At 36.1% G+C, this 22,347-nt stretch overlaps 1 protein-coding gene across 7 annotated transcripts in view; it reads right to left on the reverse strand.

Annotated features, from left to right (window-relative positions):
• Positions 1 to 22,347, reverse strand: part of NFIB (nuclear factor I B) — a 335,698-nt gene that overhangs the window by 182,276 nt on the left and 131,075 nt on the right. For 6 of the 7 annotated variants that reach the window (XM_077816437.1, XM_077816434.1, XM_077816433.1 and 3 more), the window contains exon 2: positions 17,219 to 17,750. In XM_077816437.1, coding sequence (XP_077672563.1) covers positions 17,219 to 17,750 — 532 coding nt within the window. The remainder of the gene's footprint in view (positions 1 to 17,218; positions 17,751 to 22,347) is intronic. The other variant, XM_077816440.1, reaches the window with a different exon arrangement.

Raw genomic sequence — 22,347 nt, forward strand, 5'->3', positions numbered from 1 at the left:
GTACGATTCCTGAATATGGAATTATAAATCTGAAAAATAAAAATAACTAGAAAAGATACTGAATGGTATTATACACAAATTAATCCAGTATCAATGGCAATGCCCACACACATATGCATATGTCTGAAAAATAACTTGCAGACTATATTCTTTTTTTGCCAGCTATAGAGTGTAAATATATATATGCATGCCGTTTACACTCCATGGCTGGCAAAAAAAGAATATAGTCTGCAAGTCATTTTTCGTACAGGCCCTAAGATGTCTGTGCCAGATGCAGACCACAAAGGTCTTGTCAACATTAGGCTTTGAATCATATTTGAAAATAGAGTTTCAGCTAATCTGGTTTCAAAAAAGTGAAAAGGATACCACGTGAAACATTGAAAATGGACAGGACAAAGTATTCCAAAACATACGGTAGACTAGAGAAACAACATGCCTTGCTAGGGTGATGGAATAGCTGGCCTACCAGGTCCTTTTCTTCTCTAATTCCTATAACTATTTTGACAGCATTATTTATGCTTCACGAGACAATAATTAATGGCTTTCCCTAATATCACTGGGGAAATTCAAGCCCTTAGAATGTTATTGATATTAAGGATTGAATTTTCATGCTTGAGTATTGATATGGTCATTGCGCCTACTAATGGACATTGCACTATTCTTTAAAAATAGAAACTTATGACAATGCCAGAATATTATGGTCCGGGTGAGAGATTTTAGGACAAATGAAGGGGACGGGAAGTACACTGGATTCTTATGAGGAATTTATCTAAGATTAATTTCTTGTAGACTTTCAATAACATTTCTGTCTTCTTCTTAGAAGGGTTATTTACTTTATGTTACTCCATGGTGTTGAGAACACTTTGATTTTGTTTTATTATTCCTTGCTATGCTTCTCTTTGGAGAAGGCATCATGAGATTCACATTATATGGAGGCTGCAGTGTTTAATGTTTGCCTTATTTATTCTTGTTCACTTTCCCCACTTTCAGTTTCTTAATGTTCAATGTTAGTGTTTACCTAACACATGATACTTCTCCCAAGGTGGAGCATTTGTCAAAATATTTTTACTACCTTATATGGACGAGAAAAAAGCGATTAACTTGGATTTTTGTTTAATTGTCCTTTAACTTTTATCAGCTAAGTTGATTAATAAAAGGTGCAAAAAAGAAACTGTTAAAAAATTTTACTCAGACAGTCAGGCCTGAATGAGTACAAACACTACATGTCATGCAACTGAGAAACAGAGCCCACTAATGGACTCCACACACCTCTGTGTGCTGTGAAACCAGGCTCCCTGGTGATTTGATGTCAGAAGCACAAACAGGGACTGTGAGTGAGGAAAGGGTGGGATCATGGCCACTGGGTTCCCCCAAGCCCAAAGCTCCTCACAAAAAGGGCACAGAAAGCTGTTACTCCTGCCCATAGGCTGCAGTGTCCATCCTGTTTTGAGAGATGGAGATTCAATCCATTTTAACACTGTGACCCCTTTTTACTCAGGCTTTGCTAATGGGATTTTCCCCTAAATTAAATTATATACATATATTTTCTTGCTGTAGTTTCCATATACATGCTTTTTACACCTCTAAAGTTTAATCAGTATGAGCGAATCCATTATAAACCTCTACTTTCAGTATATTAACTTAGTCTAAAAATTCAGCCAGTAGTGAAACATGGCATAGGCTTGAAGAACATGGCAAGATAAAAAATAAAAATAAAATTAAGGTTGTTAAAAGCTCCTAAAACAAAACACAAGTATTTTTGGAAGAAAATACAAAGTGGGCATAAAGCTTGGTTTTGCGCACACTCAGTCTCTGGGCTGCTGCATACAGGGCTGATCCCTGGAGGAACTCAGAATATAAAGACCAGAATAGGGGGAAGAGGTACAATTCGTAAGGAGAGTGGCCAAGGTGGTGATAGGCCACATCATAGTAATAGATTTTGTAAACACAATTTAAAAAATAAGAGAATATACTATTCCTCAAACTTATCATTAACAGTCAGGTTTCAGAGTAGCAGCCGTGTTAGTCTGTATTCGCAAAAAGAAAAGGAGTACTTGTGGCACCTTAGAGATTAACCAATTTATTTGAGCATAAGCTTTCGTGAGCTACAGCTCACTTCATTGGATGCATTGAGTGAGCTGTAACTCACGAAAGCTTATGCTCAGATAAACTGGTTAGTCTCTAAGGTGCCACAAGTACTCATTAACAGTCTGTGTGTTTCTCTTAGATGTCATGGCAGCAGTGGGTCTCAAGAAAGAAGGGCCTGATCTTGTACACCTCCTCTTCATGTGAGTAGCTCCACTGAAATCAATGGGATTTATTATGTGAGTAAGGGTTTGTAGGATTATGTCTACAAAGTCAGAAATACTTTAGACATAGACAGTCTTCCAGTTTTGTTGCTTTGGTTCTTCATGCACCAGAATAGTTCCTGAATAGACCAAAAGAGGCTATCATACCAAACAGGGACAGATTTCCAGCTGCAACACTCCTGGAATCCAGGACACCAAGAAACCTCAACAGATTTTTGTGTTACTATATAATAGATTATCTGAGTCAAAGAGCTTCCAACAGGACTCTGGGCGGATCTAAATTTAAAGGTATTTATAGTATGCACTATCCATTACCGTTAATAAATTGAGGAGGAAAAATAATGTTTTTCAAAGTTTCACTGAATTTGTCTTTTGCTAAAGGAAATAACATAGGATGAGTATCCCCCCGACCCCTACGCCTTCAAGAAAACTCAGCACTGGAATAAACGTAATATACTGTAACTTTTGGTTACCACAGTAACTGAAGAAGACAGGAAAACAATAGGTTATCAGAAAGGTCTTGAGTCAAGCTTCACTCCAATAAAATACATAATAACTGGCAAGAGGATCAAACCCCTTGCTCTATAAGGCATACTTGTAGCTTCAAATATAAACAGTCAGCAAATTGATACACATATGCACTATATATATTAATGCATGCGTGTACAATGTTTGTACTATAAAGGGTATAATTTCCAAACACACTAACAAGATTAAATAACAAAATTCTAAAAGATTTGTTTGTAGTTTCTAGGCAATATGTAAATTAAACGTTAAATTCTGTTTAAGATACTTTGACATCTGTTTTCAGTGGATTAGAATGAAAGCTGGGGACTTCATACGTACATTTGCTGTAATAAACTGTCACTAATCAGTGTTTTCCAAAATATTGCTCATAACTATTACTAGCCAGTAGTCTCATTTGCATGAACTAATAGGTTGCCTCATAAAGTTTCCTCCTGGCTGTGCTAGTTGGTCCCAAACAGAGGATCTAAACCAGTTCAAACTACTCAAATAGCACAGTATTTCTACAGCCCAAGACAAGTGCACAATTTTTCCCATGATAGGACCTAAAATGAATTACTAAGGGTATACTCTCATTTTTGTAGTGCCTATCAACGTTAAGGGGCATGACACATGCATATGGAAGTGAGAACATACTTCTTATGGATTTGAACAAAAGGTTTGTGTATAGACTTCTCAGTAGATCCATCAACAGATCCCAGAATTGTATGTTAATGTTCATCCTATTATGTGACTCTTCAGCAAGCATAGAGATTTCCATTAATATAAATTAAATTTTGACAAGGTCAAACTTTGCTCTGTTATATTTAGCTAAATAACAGTTTTGTCATATTGCGATGGGACAAGATACTTTAAGGTGTATATAATGTAGAAATGCAGGTCTCTTCTGCTGAGTCAGCTTAGGCTCAGGAGCTAAATCTCTGCGCTGAGATTCAGGATAATTACAGTTCAATCTTAGGTTTCAGAGTAACAGCCATGTTAGTCTGTATTCACAAAAAGAAAAGGATTACTTGTGGCACCTTAGAGACTAACCAATTTATTTGAGCATAAGCTTTCGTGAGGTACAGCTCACTTCATCGCCGATGAAGTGAGCTGTACCTCACGAAAGCTTATGCTCAAATAAATTGGTTAGTCTCTAAGGTGCCAAAAGCTCAATCTTACAGGATGGGGGGAGGGTGGGGCAGTTAGCTCCAATCAGGATATAAAGTGAGTCTTTTGGTGCCAAAGGGAACCAGGGAGCTAGCACATTGAAGGTCCAGGAGGGCAACTCTAGAACAGCCAAGCTCAGGGAGGAAGTTTAGGTTGATGTTTGTTTATCTTGGTTTATTGTTTCTGAGTTACCAATAAAGCCAAACCCCAGGAAGGGGTTTGAACACTAAGTCAGCATTCACGTCCTCTATTCAAGACAAGGCAGGGACTCAGCCCAAGCACTCCATTACACATTCCATACTGGCGGCTTAAATTCATGGTTTGTAAACACGAGGCTTAACCATGGTCTCCTAACCACCCTTTCCGTTCTACTTCTGGTTCACAGAACCGGACAAGCCACCAGGACAATTTAATATTTGTCCCTACCGTGATCCTGATCTTAACACTGGAATATGTTTTTCAGTGCACATGTTTTATGTTACACAAATGTTGGAGGACAAACAGCAGATTAATTGTGGACCCTAATGCTGTGTTTGTTAGTGCTAAGAAGTCATTCCAAATGTTCCAAAAAGGATTAATGCAGTATAACAAGTCTATTTAATTACTGAAAGACCAGTGATCCTCATATTACTATAAGCAGCTTTTCCTTTATTTGGAGTCTGTAAATAGAACAGAAATCATTACATGATAACTATAAATCACACTACAGAATATTCAGGTTGTAACACCAACAGAGTTAAAAGAATGTACAAGCAGCCATAGAGGACCTTAAAAGAATTACAGCACTGCAACATGCGTGCACGCACACACACGCTCATATGCCAATGTAAAATTCTGTGAATATTTTAAAATACACATTTAGACACCAACATTTTTCGTTATGGTAGAAGAGGGGAAACATACCCTTTTGGCCTTAGTAAAATATAGTCTCTGCATCCTTTTTTGAAGATTTCAACTACAATTAAGCCAATTCCAATAGTTAATTTATATTCTTAACCTCTTCAAAATTTCTCCAAAATGTAATAAAATCAATAAAGTCTACAACTTGTATAACATAAACCCTTATAGATCACTGCACTAGACACAGTGAACTCACCTCTGAAGCCATATGTGGAAAAACAAAACATGATATAGATTACTTTAAATTACGTGTCTGAATCGAGACAGCCTAATCAATTTTCCAATTCTACTTTCTGCACAGCTGGTTATTCTTTAACTAACAGACAAACAATAGAATACCTTTTAATGTTAACTCTTTGTTAGCAGCAAACTGAATGGAATCAGTATCTTCATGTTTAAATCCTACTTTGAGGGGAAAGGAGTGGGCAACCTTTATTTCCCCCCCACCACCTTTTATTTATTTTTTGTTGTTGTGCAAGCATAAATTAAAAGTAAGTTACATTCTTAGAAATAGGCATGTTAATCTTGACAATCTTACAGGGAGGTTATTAGCAAGCCTAAAATATTGTCGTGGGGGGAAGGAATAAGGGAGACAGTGATTTACGGAGGAAAAGGTGAATGGCACAATGAATTCAAAATAGCTCAAGTTACTAATTAAATGTTTTGGATGGCTTCAGTTTAACCAATGCAGACTTCAGAATAAATGATGGCCCTTTAAAAGAAATTGAAAGGAAAAAAAATAATAAAATATACTAAATCACTTCCAATATCAAATAAATGTGAAGAACGAACAACCATCACCTGCCTTACAAACAAGATCTATCAAAACCATCTATAAGATGTAATAAGTTGTACTCTCAGTGTCCATTCAAGTATGTTAACATAAATTTTAACTGCTGTCATCAGTTTCTTTCATCTCCGAGTGTTCTTTTTACGATCAAGCATGTTTACATGTAGGGTGCTTTTCCCACAAAGTCTGAGTAACGAGGATATGTGTGTGGCCCTCCAGAGGTATTGAAGGGTGATAAAATTCATACACACTCACAACCTATGGACAAGCCACAAGGCCCCATCCACAAAAGCCATTCCAGCCAATGGTTCCTACAAGGCTCCCATATACTGGATATAGTAAGTGTGCATCTAGCAGCCTCACCTCCAATGAGCCCTCTGCAGCATAGAGACACCCCCACAACCCCATGCAGCTGCTTTCCTACCCCCTGCCTCGCTGCACAGTACCACCACAGGGCATTAAGTGGAGGATTGCTTTGTGCTGGCCTTCCATACTGAGGCAAATTTCACCCGTAGGGCATGAGATGATTGAGGTACATGTGCTGGAGATGGGAAACTGCTACACAGCATAGAACCCTTCTTTGGACTGGGCACTGGAATGAGGATTTGGCTCACAGTGAAAAAAAAAAGTAAGAATTGTAAACTTTTTAGTTCATATCTATCTGCTTATATGGCCCCCATCACCAAAGCATCCATCTATCTCAATAATGTTTTAATGTATTTGTCCTCACGACACCCCTGTACTATCACCCCACTTTTACAGATAGGGAACTGAGGCACACAGACACTTACATAACTTTCCCAAGGTCACAAAGAAAGTCGACAGGAGAGCAAGGAATGGAACCGAGGTCTACAGAGTCCCAGGTTACCACACTAACCACTGACCCATACTTCAGATTATCATCACAATGACACCATTTAAAGAAGTACAGTCTAGTTTGTGTCACTAGATACGCCCTTTGTTGTACAGCCACGTCGGAAGAGAGACAGGAGGCAATGGAAGTCGTTTAATTAGGCTGCAACTTTATTCACTGCAAATATCTGGGAATACCCCAGTAATAAGCTGTACAGTGCAGGTTATCGTTATTTCCTTAATTCTTCCCCCTTCTTGGGAGAGTTGCCATCAGCCCTCCCTCTTTCCAGTGTGGCCCCAGCCAGCCCATTGCTGGGATCCTGCTGCCCTACCCTAGTTTGAGTATTAAGGGAACTATAAAAGGAGGGGGGTTAGCTTCCCAATGAACCAGATGTAAGGAGCCCCATACCCTCTGCCCCAGCTTCCTTAAGGGATGCTTTCTCCTAAATCCCATTCCACTCCATTTTATTCAGTAACCATAACCCTTCTATAATAAGTACCTATGCTGGACACTGTCACATTTTTTTTGTTACTTAGTTGTAACATTTTAACCTAACTTTCCTGCCCGCCCCACTGGGTTTCTGATCCACACTGGGGAAAGCAAAACAAACAAACAAACAAACAAAAAAACCCACCCTATCTCAGCCAAGGGGTGCTGGAACAATGTATAATGGGGGTGCTGAGAGCCACTGAACCAAACTGTAAACCCTGTATATGATGGAAACCACTTCAAGACAGGGGGAGCGGTAGCACCCTGAATTCCAGCACCTATGAAGTAACAAATCCACGTTTGAGAGACAAGGTGGGTGAGGCAATTTCTTTTATTTAAACAATTTCTGTTGGTGGGAGACACGTTTTTGAGCTTGCACAGAGTTCTCTCACCAACAGAAGTTGGTCCAATAAAAGGTATTACCTCACTCACCTTGCCTCTCTAATACCCTAGGACCAACACAGCTGCAACAATACTGCACACTACAATGCAAATCCATGTTTGACATTTTCATCCTAAAGTACTCTCAAGGCCAAGCCCCCTTTCCAGCATATTACATTCAAAGGGTGTTTCTGATAGACACATTAAGGTGGATATAAAGTTCAAAAACTGAACTAAGAGCATCTGACTGATACAGAATTGTGGCAATTTCTCTTGGAAGAGATAATGATTCTACACTCACTAAAAGAAATGGAATTCTTTTACACAGCAAAACAGAATGTCGTGTCCCTCTAACTAGTAATCCCTCTGCCACCTCTTCCACCAAGGAGGGCTGCCAATTTGTCCCCATCACTGTCAGCAAACAAAAGATGACTATTACAGCCAGACCATATCAAACAGAAGACACAGCAACTCCAGAGGGATGCCTTGAAATCCACTGGGGTGTAAAGTCAGGGCTGAAGCCTTCTTGTCAGCTATTACCACAAAAGAATCAGAGGAAACAGTGGCACTGTTAAACAATGGAAAGGTCAAGCGGTTCGTAGCCACTTCATGACCCAGACAAGTCAAGGTCAAGAGATTCAGGTAGCAACTTGGCCTGGGCATAAGTTACAGCACAAATGACTTGTTTTAACAAATCAGCTTTGGTCAATTAAACCTAACAAGACATGTTGCATCACGTAGCAGGGTTCCTGACACTAAGGCCAGGAGCTGAGACTGGCGTAATAAAACAAGGCTTTTAACATGGCATAACAAATTTAAGGTAATCCATCCAGAAACTGCAGATGTCAGAATAATAAAATACACGTTGTCCTGACTAGAAAACATTTTCACAGTTTTAAATCAGAGACACCGGACTATAATTGTCCCTTCAATACCTTTGCAACCTTCTCACTGGCATTAGTTGAGAGTTATACACATACATGAAGCGGAGAACTGACTCTACTATAAATACTGTTGCTTAGCTACATATGATGCACTTCTAGATTTGAATACAAGTTTCTGTACAACTTGCTATGAACTAATTTGACCCAGAAATCAAGCTGAAAATCGTGTTATTTTTGACCAATGTGGTTTGCAAAAAATCAAGATTTTTTTTTAATTTAAAATATTTTTGTCTATGAATATTTATAAAACTTTTAAATTACAGAATTTGAAACTTCTATGTTAGATAATACGCATATTTTATTTGGTTCTATTTTAGAGAAAAAAATAAATCCGAATAGTTAATGTTCCAATAAGTGGATTTTATTATAGAAGCAGTTTTGGGAGCATACTGAGAAATGTCTGACTAAAAAATAAATCACAACATACTGTGTTCAGCATAAAAAGCTGATACTTCTCTCTCATTTATTTAAATTCATCCCAAATGAGACTGAAGAGTACAACAACTAATGTTAATACTGCATTACGGTTGAAGAGTCATGTGCACAATTAGGATATCCAGAAATTAAAATTAAAAAATTCTGCATTCTTACAGAGGAGCAAATAATATGGAAAATGCTACATATGTACAGTATGCTTGAGTTAATAGTGTATTAGAAACCTTAACTTTTTTAATTTCCTAACTTGTGTGCTTGATTTTTCAACAGTAGTACTGCATTACAGTTAGTTTTTGTATTTAATTTCCCTGTTCATTGTTTTTAAGGGTGAAAATAATTAAAAGGCCCTTAGAGTTGTACAGCTATCTTCGGTAAAGGTATCCTTACATAGTGAAGGACATGGAGAGCTACAAAGGTGCCCTTATGCTTTAGTTTTAAAGGCACCTTTACAATAAAAATGCTTAAGGCAACTCAGGACTAAAAGGAAGCTTTAATGGGTGAGCTGCCTTTAGCTACATTCTTATGGGAATGCTACCTAAGGCCCTCCGTAGTTATGGGTGGCCTAAAGTTAAAGTGATTCAGTGTGTACCTGATATTTTAAGTGACGGGGGGGTGGGGGAGGAGGAAATGGAACACACAAGAAGTAAAGAAAAAATGTCCTAATGCTCATGTAAAAAAAGTGCTGATTTAAAAATGTATCTAACACTAAAACTAATGAACAAATTTAGGAGTTCCTAAATAATAAATTTAGGAACTTCTACCTCAATTGAGGTTATCCCTACCTCAATTAGGACAACAACAAAAAATCAAGTCAAGTTTGACATTTCTAACGCTAACCATTTCTAATTTACACTAAAGCAAAACTTCATTTGAATCTTTTTTTTCCCCCAACACACACAACTCAAAAAATGGCCAAAACAATTCAGCTCAAAAACTTTTAAAGAAAAGTAAAAAAATCACCTTTGTGCTGAATTCAAGCTTGGAAAGTTTCAGTCCAAAATTCATTTGTTTGAAGAAGTTATTAATAAAAAGGTGGGGAGAGGAAGAGGGATGATACTGCAAGACCGCAACTCAACCCTATTCAGTGCTCACTGCTCACAAACAATATAATATACACGCACACAAATCAACTAGCTTTTCCCTTTGACCAAGATAATAGTATAGGACTTTTTTCTCATTTACTAACCTTTGAGCACCTAAACCTCCAATTTAAATCTAAGATTGCTTTGCCTCTATTTACGTCTATTAGCAACTGTTTCTATAAGTTCTAATGGTATAAAAAATAGAGTAAAACCATGAAGAGTGGCATCTTGTTACTATCTAAAAAACCCTGGCTAATCAGACAGGCTTTTTTTCCTTTTTCACATTCACTTAGCATCGGAAAAGTATCTCCAGAGTTAAGGGATTTCTTCTCCATCCCAACATGTAAGTTTATTAAACCTATTCCATTAAATTAGCAGTAGAACTTGACCGGATATTTTAAGTTCATCAACCCAAATGATTACTGTAAAGCAACATACCACCTTGCCACTGAGAAGGGAGTATAAGTCTTTAGAAAGCCTCTTGAATTGTTATGCTTGGCATTGTGGTATGCTGCTGTAATAACCAGAGCTTCCGATAGCGTAACCACTAGTCCTTGAGATTTCCCAAGTTACTCCTCCACCACAGGGAGGGGCTGAGGGGAAAAAAAAGTTGGACATCTTAGCCTGAAAAAACCAGATGGGTTGCTCAGTTACCCTCCTTTAGCACAAACAATGCATGCACCTTTAAAGTGTGTCAATTAACAACACTTCTGTTGTAATATACTTCAAAATATAAAGTGTAATAGTATTAGTGTTTAATTCAGTTTTAACTAAGCCTTCACTGTAACTATAGACATCTTCAACATATAGGAAAATGAGAATTTTTTTAAAAAATTGACTTTGTCTCTTATTTTAACTATTTCCCTTACAAATTAATAAAGTTATTTATGTTTTAAAAAGAAGCATTTTTTTTTCACAATTCTGAGTATTTTTTTTGTTTGACCCTATCATGAGGCAATAATCCAGTGTTGACTTCATGGCCTGTTGCCATGGAAATTAATGTGATATCAGAAGTTAAAGATTATGCCCTAAACTTTCAAATAGTGCCACAGGATTTAACCACAAAACTCCCCTTGACTTAAATAGGAACTATGTTGCTTAATCCTGTGGAGATGACTTCACTACTGAGGCCATGAGGAACAGAAGCCTTCTTGAAATACATCTCTTTCATACATGCCAGGAACATTATCATTAAATATTTAAAAGTTCCTCCTTCTCTCTGGCCAAACCTATACCACCACCAAGAGTGCCACTTTGATGGGAAACTAACAAAAAAAAAATTACTATCCATTTTCGATTTTAGTTCTGCCTTCCAAAATGTCAGTAGACACACAGAGACCAGAAAAACAGGAATAGCATGCAGTCTTATCAAATATTTTAATTCCCTATATCTTCGTGCACAAAATATTTGCACGAACCATTTAGAAAACATTACCACATCCATGTTCACATCTAATTAACCATCTTTAAACAATGAATGCACGTCATGCCTGTTGTTTTCAGCACAGATGAGGTACCGTATGTATTCTCATGCCAAAAGAAGCATGTAGCATTTTTTCAGTTTAAATATTATATTTTCTTCATAATTCCAATTAAACTGGGATTGATCAAAGCAAACTGATGTTTAAGAAAATATAATATAACGATCTGCTAGCTAAAGATAAACCACAATTTTAAAATCAGAATTGATAAAATATGAAACTTGTTCTTCTGATCCATATTGGCTCTCTGTTCCAAAAGTGTGATTGCTACTAACACAAGGGTTCAGTCTGCCATATCAGTACCTAGATGCCAAGCTTCCATATTGGCACCTGGGCTCTGATAGTTAAACCTGGAACTGCCTTGTGAAGCTATATGTCATGACTGAAGTTCCATATAATATAATCCACGACATATAATCTAGTGGTTAGGAAGATGTTAGTTGGAACTATTTGATGCTGTTCCCAGTTCAACACTGATTTACTGTATGAACTTAGTAAGTCACTTAACCACTGTGCCTTGGTGTACCCTTCTGCAAAATGGTTATAATACTTAACTTTATGTTCCCATTTTAAATTTTCACTAATGGGCCAATCCAGCGAGGTAATGGGAGTTAGGACAAGTAGTAATTCAGTGAATTCCTTATGGGCCCATTTTTGCATTCATTGAACACATAGGTATCAAAGTGCACAAGAAGTGCAAACTCTGGTCCTAAGTGTATGAGGATGATGTAGCACTTTGAGCACCTGCATATCACCAGCATTATGCAGCAATATATTGTTGCATATAGTTTTCAACTGAATAAAATATCTTCAAACTTTATTACTAAACTGAACTAATCATCCTAAATAATTTCATGCACTTTTTAAATACTTAAAAATTCTCACTTTGATATTCTTAACTATGATCTAAAGTTTTATTAATATTAATAAAAAATATTACCAAAGTATACTTAGTTCAATGTCAGTTACCTAAAAAACAAAACCTAATAAAAAGATTGAACTTGTATTTCACTAGTTAACTCTTATAACTCAGAAGTGCCATTTTTTAAAATTATTAAAATTTCTTATTAAATGAAGTTACACTTTTCATAGGAAAACAATGTATATGGATTACTATGATATTTCACATTAAAAGAGTGATGTGACCATTAAAAAAAAAGTAACCATAATTGTCAATGTTAAAAAGACTAAATACTGTTTCAAATCAATGCAGTTGAGACACATGGACTTCTGTGTTCCTGTTCAGATTATCTGAAAATGTACTTAATAACAGTCCAAAGTACAGTCCAAAAATCAGTAAGCCTGAGTTAGTTTAAACTGCAGACTGTTGAAGTCATGTGGTTTGTACAAAGTGCCAGCACACAACAGTTGCTATCTCTTGAGATCTGTAAACTTCCTAGTGGTGCAATAGATGCATTTTTCCACACATACAGCTCTCCCCTACCCACTCTTGAGAAAGCTCAGTCTACACCCTCCCTTCCCCCTTTCTGTTCCCCCCGCCTCCTCCTTTCCCCCAAACAGACAGGACACAGTCTGGCGATTCAGGGACTCACGTAGGCCAGACTTCCTTCTGTGCAGCCCTTTGGGTAGAACTGCTAATCCTTCTTATTAATTAAAGAGATAATGGTGGTTAACCAGAAAGCAGTATTAATGCTAACTATCTAGGAAACTTCAACAGAAATCATTTAGCCTTTTTGTTGATTTCCTGGTAACAGAACTGTGCAGCTGGAATTCTAACATCTTGATGTTTTAAGAACTTAGAAATTTAAGAGTGTCTGAACTATATCAGACTAAGCGGAACTGTATCTTTTTGCTGAACTTATACTTAGAAATTATTTTTAAAGCGCCTTCCCTGAACTCCTGATTTAGATTAGTACCTGGGGTTAAAGCTCTCCAATTATATCACTCTTAGACCATGAGAAAGAGAAGAGTGTAAGCATAAGGTAATATAACTAGTGTGAGAAACACAGTGTGATAGGAACAGGCACATAAAAAACACTTCAAAACGCTTAATGCATCTACTATTATTTAAGTCTCTTAGACTTCCAAAACATTTCTCAAGGTGCACTGTGCTTCATTCAGTATGCGATGAAATACCTAATATAAGGGTTGTATTTTATTTATGTTGAAAAAAATTAACAAAGACAACATGGGGATTAAGAATTCTGCAGATGAGAAACATCACTGTAGATATTTTATGGTTTAGAAAAACAGCAATGCGAATTTTAAAATCAGCTGTTGTAGGATTAAGTAAAACATCTATAAGAGGAAAGGATTTTATATTATCTGAGGTTCTACTGCAGCAAACAAGTACAGCAGCTTTCATTCAGTGATTGTCAAAAACTTTCCAATGTGCCCACTGCAATGCGGATGCCAACCAACGAATCAAAGGCATTCAGCAACTAGACAAAGAGGGTCTGATGCCAACCTCGGTGCCACTGGCAACCATTATTGGCATCAAGCACATTGTCTGCCTTCCCCCTCCTCCTCCTGGCACTTGACAAACAAAATGGCGGTTCTTGTAGCAACGAAACACAGCATAAGCGCTGCACTGATTGAATCAAATACCACCAAATGATTTTATGGACTGAGATGTAGTTCATACCAAATGATACACGCTGTCTATCGGATAACAAAAAAAATCTAGTTTTGTCAACAGAAATGGTAATCATGGCATTTGCTAATTTTTTTTTAAATCAGAAAAAATAGACAGATATATCACACAGGCAGAACACCAGAGAAATAAGTTTTTAAAAAGAATTATTTTTATGCTAAGCATTCCAATGACCTAGGTATACAGCATAATGTAAACTTTAGTTTTTTTCCCCAAAACCACTAAAAGCAGCAATACTGAAACCCGTGTCAAACCCCTTCTAATTTTTTTTTACATTCTGCAAGAGAAGAGGGTGCTAATAAGAGGCAGGGGGAGAAAATAGCTGAAGGTTGAGAGAGGAGCAAAAAGGAGAACCAGGTAAAGTTGGTCAGCGACAACGCTTGATCGGCTGGGTCTTTATTTCTTCCTTCAAAAGAAACATGGAATACAAGAAGTAGAAACCCCTTTTATAAAGAACCAAAAGGATATTGACATTTCTAGATCTGGAAATTGTCAATATATTGTAACATTACTCCACACTGCAATGCGGATGCCAACCAACAAATCACAGGCATCCTAGGCTAAACAAAGAAGGTCTGATGCCAATCCTGGTGCCACTGGCAACCATCATTGGCACTCTAACTATTCTTCCTCATGTTTTCTCCTAGTCATTTAAAAAAAAACAAAAAACCCTCTATTTTGTTTCACCTACTTATTCTTTTTTCGTATTTCTTTCAGGAATTGTTTTTATTTCTATACTTAATGTATATGACATAATTAAGTAGGTTTTCATATACCAAAAAAGAAATAAAAAGTCATGTGGAAGATAAGCATGCAGTCAATGAAACTGCTATATCTTTTACAAAACATAACATCCTTAATCAATTACACTGCAATTTGCCATAACTGAACTGCTCTCGATAAAGAAGAGAAAGATTAAAAGCTTGACAGAAGAAAAAAAATACAAAGTTAACTTAACAGGACTTCCTCAAAAGTAGAGAGCCACCACATGTTAACAAGAGATTTACTACAACGCAGTGAGATACAAATTAGATGCACAATTTACAATAAACAAAGGGTCTACCAATGGTGACTTGATACAAATAATTTAATCAATTTTATCTTCCAGTATATTTTCTTAGTAACTCCTTGTATCTTTGGAAATATGAATGGTGTCATAACGTTAGCGTACGGTTATTTTATTCATGTCTATTTTGACACTTAAAATAACTTATTTTGTCAATTCATTCAAACCAATAATCCAGTAACGCGTGTCCCCCAAATCCTGCTTCCCCATTTCAAGTTAAAGCTCGCTACCAACTTAAAAACTGACGAAGTTTAAGAGATTATACCGACCCTACGTTTCCTTGGTTCCAGAGTTGCTTGAACCATTTTGTTTCCTCTTGTAGTCTTGACTTTCAGAAAGATATATTTTATAGACAGGTAAAATGTGTTAGTATTAAGGCTATGTCTTACTATATGTATTTCCATAATGTCATTTCCTGAACTTTTTGCACTAAAGAAATTTAGAGAGTTATCATTAAGATGTTTTGTTTGAAACTACCACAGACAGTATACACTTTTCTTTTTGTTTTCCTGGATCAGCTTTGCCAGGTTTTGCAGCCACATCAAACCACTGCAAAACAACCAAATGTTGTATATACACTGTGTACTGCTGAGAAAAAAAAATAAGCTAATAAAAAACGAGCAGAACCAACTACCGAATTATATTTTTTCATTATGAATAATCCAGCAAAACTCACTGTATTTAATTTGCTTTACTTAAATTATATGATCATAACACACAATTTGGGGAATTAAATATGAATTCTAGAACAGAGGTTCATTAAAAACTTATTGTTGTATGTGTTCTTCTACAGAATTAATACAATAAATAGTATGTAAAATCTATAGCCAAATGAAGGTAGGTGCCATTTTACTTTTTTGGATTTTTTTTTGTTACTAATAAAAGCCATTTAGTTAATTTCTCAGTTAAATCCCCTAGTTATATACAGCACATCAGATAACTGTCTGCCATCTGCCTTTCTGCAGGCCATTTCTGCCCACCACCAGGCCAAGTTATGAAATGGCCCACCATCTGTGGCAGTTCAAACTTTACCCAGTTTGGATTTACAGCTAAAAAAGAAATGCTTTATTAATGTGGATAATCAGTAATATAAAGACTTCTAGAGGATGGTACAATTACAAGAGAATTTAAAAAAAGACCTATAAGAAAGAGTGTGCATTTCATGGGTTTCAGAAATATGAAAACATGTATCTACTTGTATTCATCTATGATTCAGATGACCTGCAAATGAATACTTTTATCAATGAATTATATACATAAAGTTTAACAAGCAAAATACTTTTTCTGAATCATCTGTAGAGCATTATGAACAGCTGGTTTCCTTTTAGTCCTATATCTCTAAGTTGAACTGCCTCTTTTTATTTTTTAAGTGTACCTAGTATTTTCCATATTTAAACAATTCTTAAGTAAAATTATGTGTATCAGTATACTATGAAAATATTATTTTGATGGAAAAATTTGGGCAAATCTGAATCAAGCATCTTTGAAAAGTAAAATTCATATCGGTAATTTGAAGTGGTTCATACAATCAAAGAGTGGTTATTAAAATATGAATAAAATGCAAACACTGCATGCTGTAATTCTGACTATATAACAACAATATTTTCTGGGGCTGTGTCAGTGTTTCTTTGCTAAATCCTTTTTCATGTTTGATTTTTATAACAGTTGAGAAAGTTTAAAGTTGCTCTTCAGAGCAATCAGATTGTTCAATATAAGCACAAGTCATTGAATACAAGTAATTAAAAGAAAATGTAAATATTTATATTTTGTACGTATGTTTCTGTGCAAGTACACACATATGTATGTATACAAGTACACATACATAGCATATGTCATTAACGATGTTGAAAACAGACCTATAAAATATTAATATTTTCTGGAGTACTAACTGCAAAAAATATCCAACATATTGCCATTTTTTGACAAAAATGAACTTCAAAGGAACTCAAATAATCCTTGTTCCTTTTGCAAGAAAAACCAGCATGTATGTCATATGCATGTGTCAAGCACATATGTTTGTTGGAGTGAACGTGTATCTGTGTATACGTATACATGCTGACTTACAAATGTGTACATACCTAAGTTTTGTATATACACCACAGAAAAATGTGTCATTGGAAGTCTTCCCTTAAAAGAAAAAAAGCTGCTTGGAATCAGTGTTTGACATACTAACATAGAAACACAACAGTCTGCTTCCTACCTTGCTCCTGCACGTAGTATGCCAAAAACAAATCAAGCTCCTTGACTGATACTGTTATGTGATGTGGCTGGACGCAAAGTGCTGGATTTGTGCAATGTGGGGATTTCATGAGTCGCTCTCCATCCGTACTTTCCAAGGGGATGCCTTTGAACAGGATCACCATGACTAGATCCAGACGCCAGACTTTGTCAGCCTGTCGCAGGCAATCGATTCTCCTAATCTTACCCTTCTGGTCAGGATTGGACAATACACAGCATGGGTGCTTCTTCCCAGTAACAGTGAGCACAAAATCCTCCCGGTACTCTTGGCGGATATCTTTGCGCAGTTTGGCGAGGAGCCTGGATGCCCACTTCTGTTTAATTTCAGGCTTTTCACTAAGTAGCTCATCCTTGACTGCTCTTTCCTCATCCTTTGACATTCGCTTCTCATGTTTTTTAAAGTACTTGCGTTTTCGAGCCTGAAGGTTGAACCAAGTATAGGCGATTGCACGGACATGTGGTAGAAGTGCCTCAATGAACGGGTGAAATTCATCCTGTTGAAAAAAAAGGTGCGGGGGAGAAAGAAGAAAACTCAAAGTCAATTTGTTCTCATAATAAAGGCAATAGAGAGATAAGTTTCTGAACATTTTGAAGTGAAAACCAAGATGAAGAAAATATAGACTTAACATTTACAACAATTTCTGCACAACACCCCTTTATGTAATTACTAAAACTGACAGACAAGAGACAGAAGTATCCTGAGCATCACATTTTCCCCACATTTCATCCTCTGAAAGAAACACGTGAAGGCTTTATTTTGTATGCCCTTCAATTCACAATGCTATACAGACTACATCATTTAAAAGAGATGCTATCAAGATGTTTTGTTTCTAACATTTAAAAATTTGACTGATCGGCTAATGCCAAGCAGTACCATTTTACAAAGAGGACACAATACGGTTTTAAAAAATCTGAGCAGAAATGTTCAGAATGCAGGAGCGAATGCCACAGTTCATTTCTCTTCTCTGTGGCACAGAAACACAAAGCATATACATGCTCAGTGTAATGCCACACAGTTCCCGCTTTTGGAGCATGCTCTCAGCAAGAGGCTGCTGGTGGCACAAAGAGCATGCGCCATTAAACTTGATCCATTTTCTTATCAATCGTCCAACATTCCAACACAAACAGCTCCATTCCAGTGGTGGTAACTAGAGAAACCAGTATACGGTAAGGGAAGGTGGGCAAAAGACACAGCATGTAAAAATCCTGAACAGAAGCTTCTGTACTTAGAGCTCTGCATGCCTCCCTCCCATTCCTTCCCTCCCCCCCCCCCCCCCAACACACACACACTTAGTAAAATAGAAGTTTATGAAGTTGAGAACAAAATTACATTAATGTTCGTCCAGAAGCTCTACTATCGGATTTGAAGCCCCACGGAGTTAGTTAATTTGTTAACTGATCACATGAGTGTGGCAATTATTCTAAACCCCTTAAAAATCAATCTGAGATGTACAATGAAAAATAGCAACTTGGCACAAACTTTGCATTCTTTGTGTTTCTGCGTGCTGTGGCAGGGTGACATTAGGAGTACACCACTGGTCAAACACTACTTTTGTGAAATCCATGCAATTTATTCACATTTTTAAAATATCCTTTCCTGGCATGTGGCTTTACCTGCAGGTTCTTATCTTCTACCTCGTTACAGTGTGTAATGCATTAAAGGAGTAAAGCCTAAATGTAATGTACAAGTTATGTCACACAGCAATTCATTCATTCATTCATTTTGCCTCTCTTAAGTAGCATCCTCCATACTTGTTCATGCCCAAATAGGACTTTCCCCCAAAGTACTGTCTACCTCTGTTAACAAATATGAATGTAATTATTCCACTAACTTAACATAGCCAAAACCCTCTACCAAACATTACTATGTTTTGGTTTTGAAGGGAAAGATTATGGGGGTGTCTCTCGATTTTTTATTTTGTAGGTGTTTCTGTTTTTAAGCACTATGCAGTGGTTATGCATCACACTGAATAATGTAATACAATCATACCACAACTTAGCTTTCTTTATGTGATTATACACAAGAATAGAGTATATAAACTAATATTTTAGTTACACTGATAGAAATGGAATGACATATTTAATCAGTGGGATGATTAACTCCATTAGGTAAAAATGACAGAAGAATAACTAATGGCTTCATAATTATAGAGTTCACAATATTTTCTTGGCAACCTATTGGACTTCAGACTGAGCTTTTAGTATTAAAAACTTCAAATTTAAAAGCAATTTCAGAGTATTCTGAATGTTAAAATGTTAAGATTTGCTTTTGCACCCCTATTTCCCCCTTCCAAAAAAAAAAAAAGTTGTGACCACAGTTGCATGTATGGCCAAACATCACCTTCACAAGAAAAAAAATCTGAACCAAAATTGAACAGTAGAGAATGCAAATAGTTTTATTACAGTGTGAAACATGAAGGAAGTGATTAAACTGTTCAGTAGTTTCCAGTAGAGAATTGAACATTTCTGATACTATACTGGCACACAAAACTAGGCCAGGCAAAGAGTTAAACCACAATCTGTTCTTTGTGTGGGAAGGCAGTACTGCACTGAGCAACCACAGCCCACGATAAGACTTCCCTATCGCCATACACTTTCTGATGCCATGCTTTTTCCTCTCAATAGAACTACTACAGAAAGTTTATGTTTTCTCCTCAGAAAGTTATCTTAAAGAAAGTCGTTTAATAACATTTTGATTTTAACATATGTAGTAAAAAACGTTTAACATATAACATTTCTAATTAATTTTATTACCAATTTTGAAACCTGTAACTTCTGTGGGGAGGGGGCTACAGTGGGGGCGAATCCTTTTGTCCCAAATACTATAATTTCCTCTACATTTAAAGTAGGCTGCAGTGCTTATAGTTTAAAATACATAAAATATTGTATATTGAGCAGTTGGGGGGGGTATTAAGGACATCATGAACTTTTTAGGTTTGACTTTTCTTTTAGGTACTATATTGAATATTAACAATAATATCCAATAGTATCCAAAACCATAAGTCATTTTATATACAGTACATAAATTTCAGTTCTGACACTCTAATAGTTTAATTTTTCTCTATAAAAAGAGAAACTTTATTTTTTGTATTATGACCAGGGTTTTGTTTTGCAATATCATCAAATACTGTAATTATAAAATATATGTTCAAGAAAAATACAAAGTAGAAAAGCAGCAAGTTATGTCCTACTGTAAAGCAGTATTATCAAATATCTTTGAGAGATTCATTGTGCATCTGGATTCCTTTCAAATGAAACATTACTTGACAAGAAGCGCCCCATAAAAATGATCCTAAATGGAGATTTGCTATTAATCATACACATTCCCCGCTAAACCTCCTAAAAAGCCATCTACTAAATTTGATTTTTCTCCCTAACATTGGTAGAGACAATATTGAAAAAATGATTTTTATGTGGCACTTACCCATGTGAATCATAACTGCTCTTGCACTAAAGTGATTTATGAAGGTAAGATTTTCAAGTGTCGTAACAAATGGTTCAGGTGAACCAATATGCACCAACAATTTAAACTAACATGGAGGTTATTCTGAAATATGTATATAGTTTGCAAATAAATGAACAAAGACCTACACTGTAATCACAACATAATGCTGACAGATAGGCCAAGCTTTTTTCAGAGTAGTTTACAAGAGAAATGTATTTCCCTTCTCCTTTCCCCTCACCTTACCTCTTCCTAAATTTCATATCAATCCATCTAAATTCAAATTAGAGAACTATGATACAGTAAATGAGGCAAAAGTCTAGCAATTACACATAGAAAATTTAGCATTCACAATTTCACTGCATGGATTTTTATTATTTTTCCCTATAACTAAACAATATTTTCTAGCAATATAAAAATAAACCGTGTTAAATATATCACAAGAGCCTGAGCATTTAAAGGCATGCGGTAACTGCATCCTATCATGTCTCGGGCAAGAGAGAGAAATTGGAGTTTATATTCATTCCAACACGAGAATAGAGAGTGGGGGAAATACACTGTATGTGATGTCTGTATACTAACTTACAGGTATTTTGTCTCCTTTGAACTGATGATGGGAAGCGTTCCCAATTGCCAAGTATTGGCTTAACAAACCTACTTTTAGATTTCAGATCTACTCTAAAAAGAGGCTACAACACTATATCCTCACAAACTGAACTACAACTTTTGTAAAGTGCTGTATCCAATCAGGTATTCTATTTTGATCTGTGCTTACAAGTTTTAACAGAATATTTTATGATGAGCACACAGCACTAGAGTCAAAATATGTCCAGATGATCATACAAATAGGGGGTACAGTAGAAATTAAAATAATTTTATACAGGTTTTTTCAAACTGTTAATCACAACTTCATATCAGATTCAGTGACATTCTACTTTTAGAAAAAATAAGAGAAGACAAAGCATGTAAACCTCACCTTCAAATTAGAGGCAAGAGGAGGGGAATTAGTAAATAAATTTCAATCATTTCAAACGGAGGATAGAAACTTTTACAAATAAAGAAAATCAGAACGGCTACAGTTGTACTCCCAATGTATATTACTGAATTTGCCTATTTAAATAGTCATATGATATAGCATGATTGGAAAGGGCTATATTTTATAAGCAAGTTCTTGATACATCAGAGCAAGATAATGCTCTTTTATTTATGCTTGCATAAATCCCATAAATTAAGTTTTATAAACACATAAAGAGTAGCATTTTAACATAGAGTCCAAAAAAAAAGGATGTAAACCAAACATATGAAAAAAAATGTCATAAGACCTGGAAATAGCAAAAGACCTTATCCGCTCACTATATTACAGGTGGGAGTGAGAATTTGCCCTATTACTTTCATATAATGTAAAAACTATTTTATTTCATTAGTATTAGTCTTAGAGATACACTCATGTACAGAAGACCCATTAGCTTGTCAATATTTTTTTTTAAGAGAGAACAGCTGATGGGGGGTGGGGGGAATCTACTAAACATGGATTACACCAGAAGTAATTCCTAGGTACTTACCTGTAAAAATATATGCATATCTTCTGTACTTAATGCAATCTATATGTAATGATATAATTATTTATTTTTAAACTACAAAAAAAACTT

The sequence above is a fragment of the Eretmochelys imbricata genome, chromosome 5 (assembly GCF_965152235.1).
Source record: "Eretmochelys imbricata isolate rEreImb1 chromosome 5, rEreImb1.hap1, whole genome shotgun sequence".
In the NCBI taxonomy this organism is placed as follows: Eukaryota; Metazoa; Chordata; order Testudines; family Cheloniidae; genus Eretmochelys; species Eretmochelys imbricata.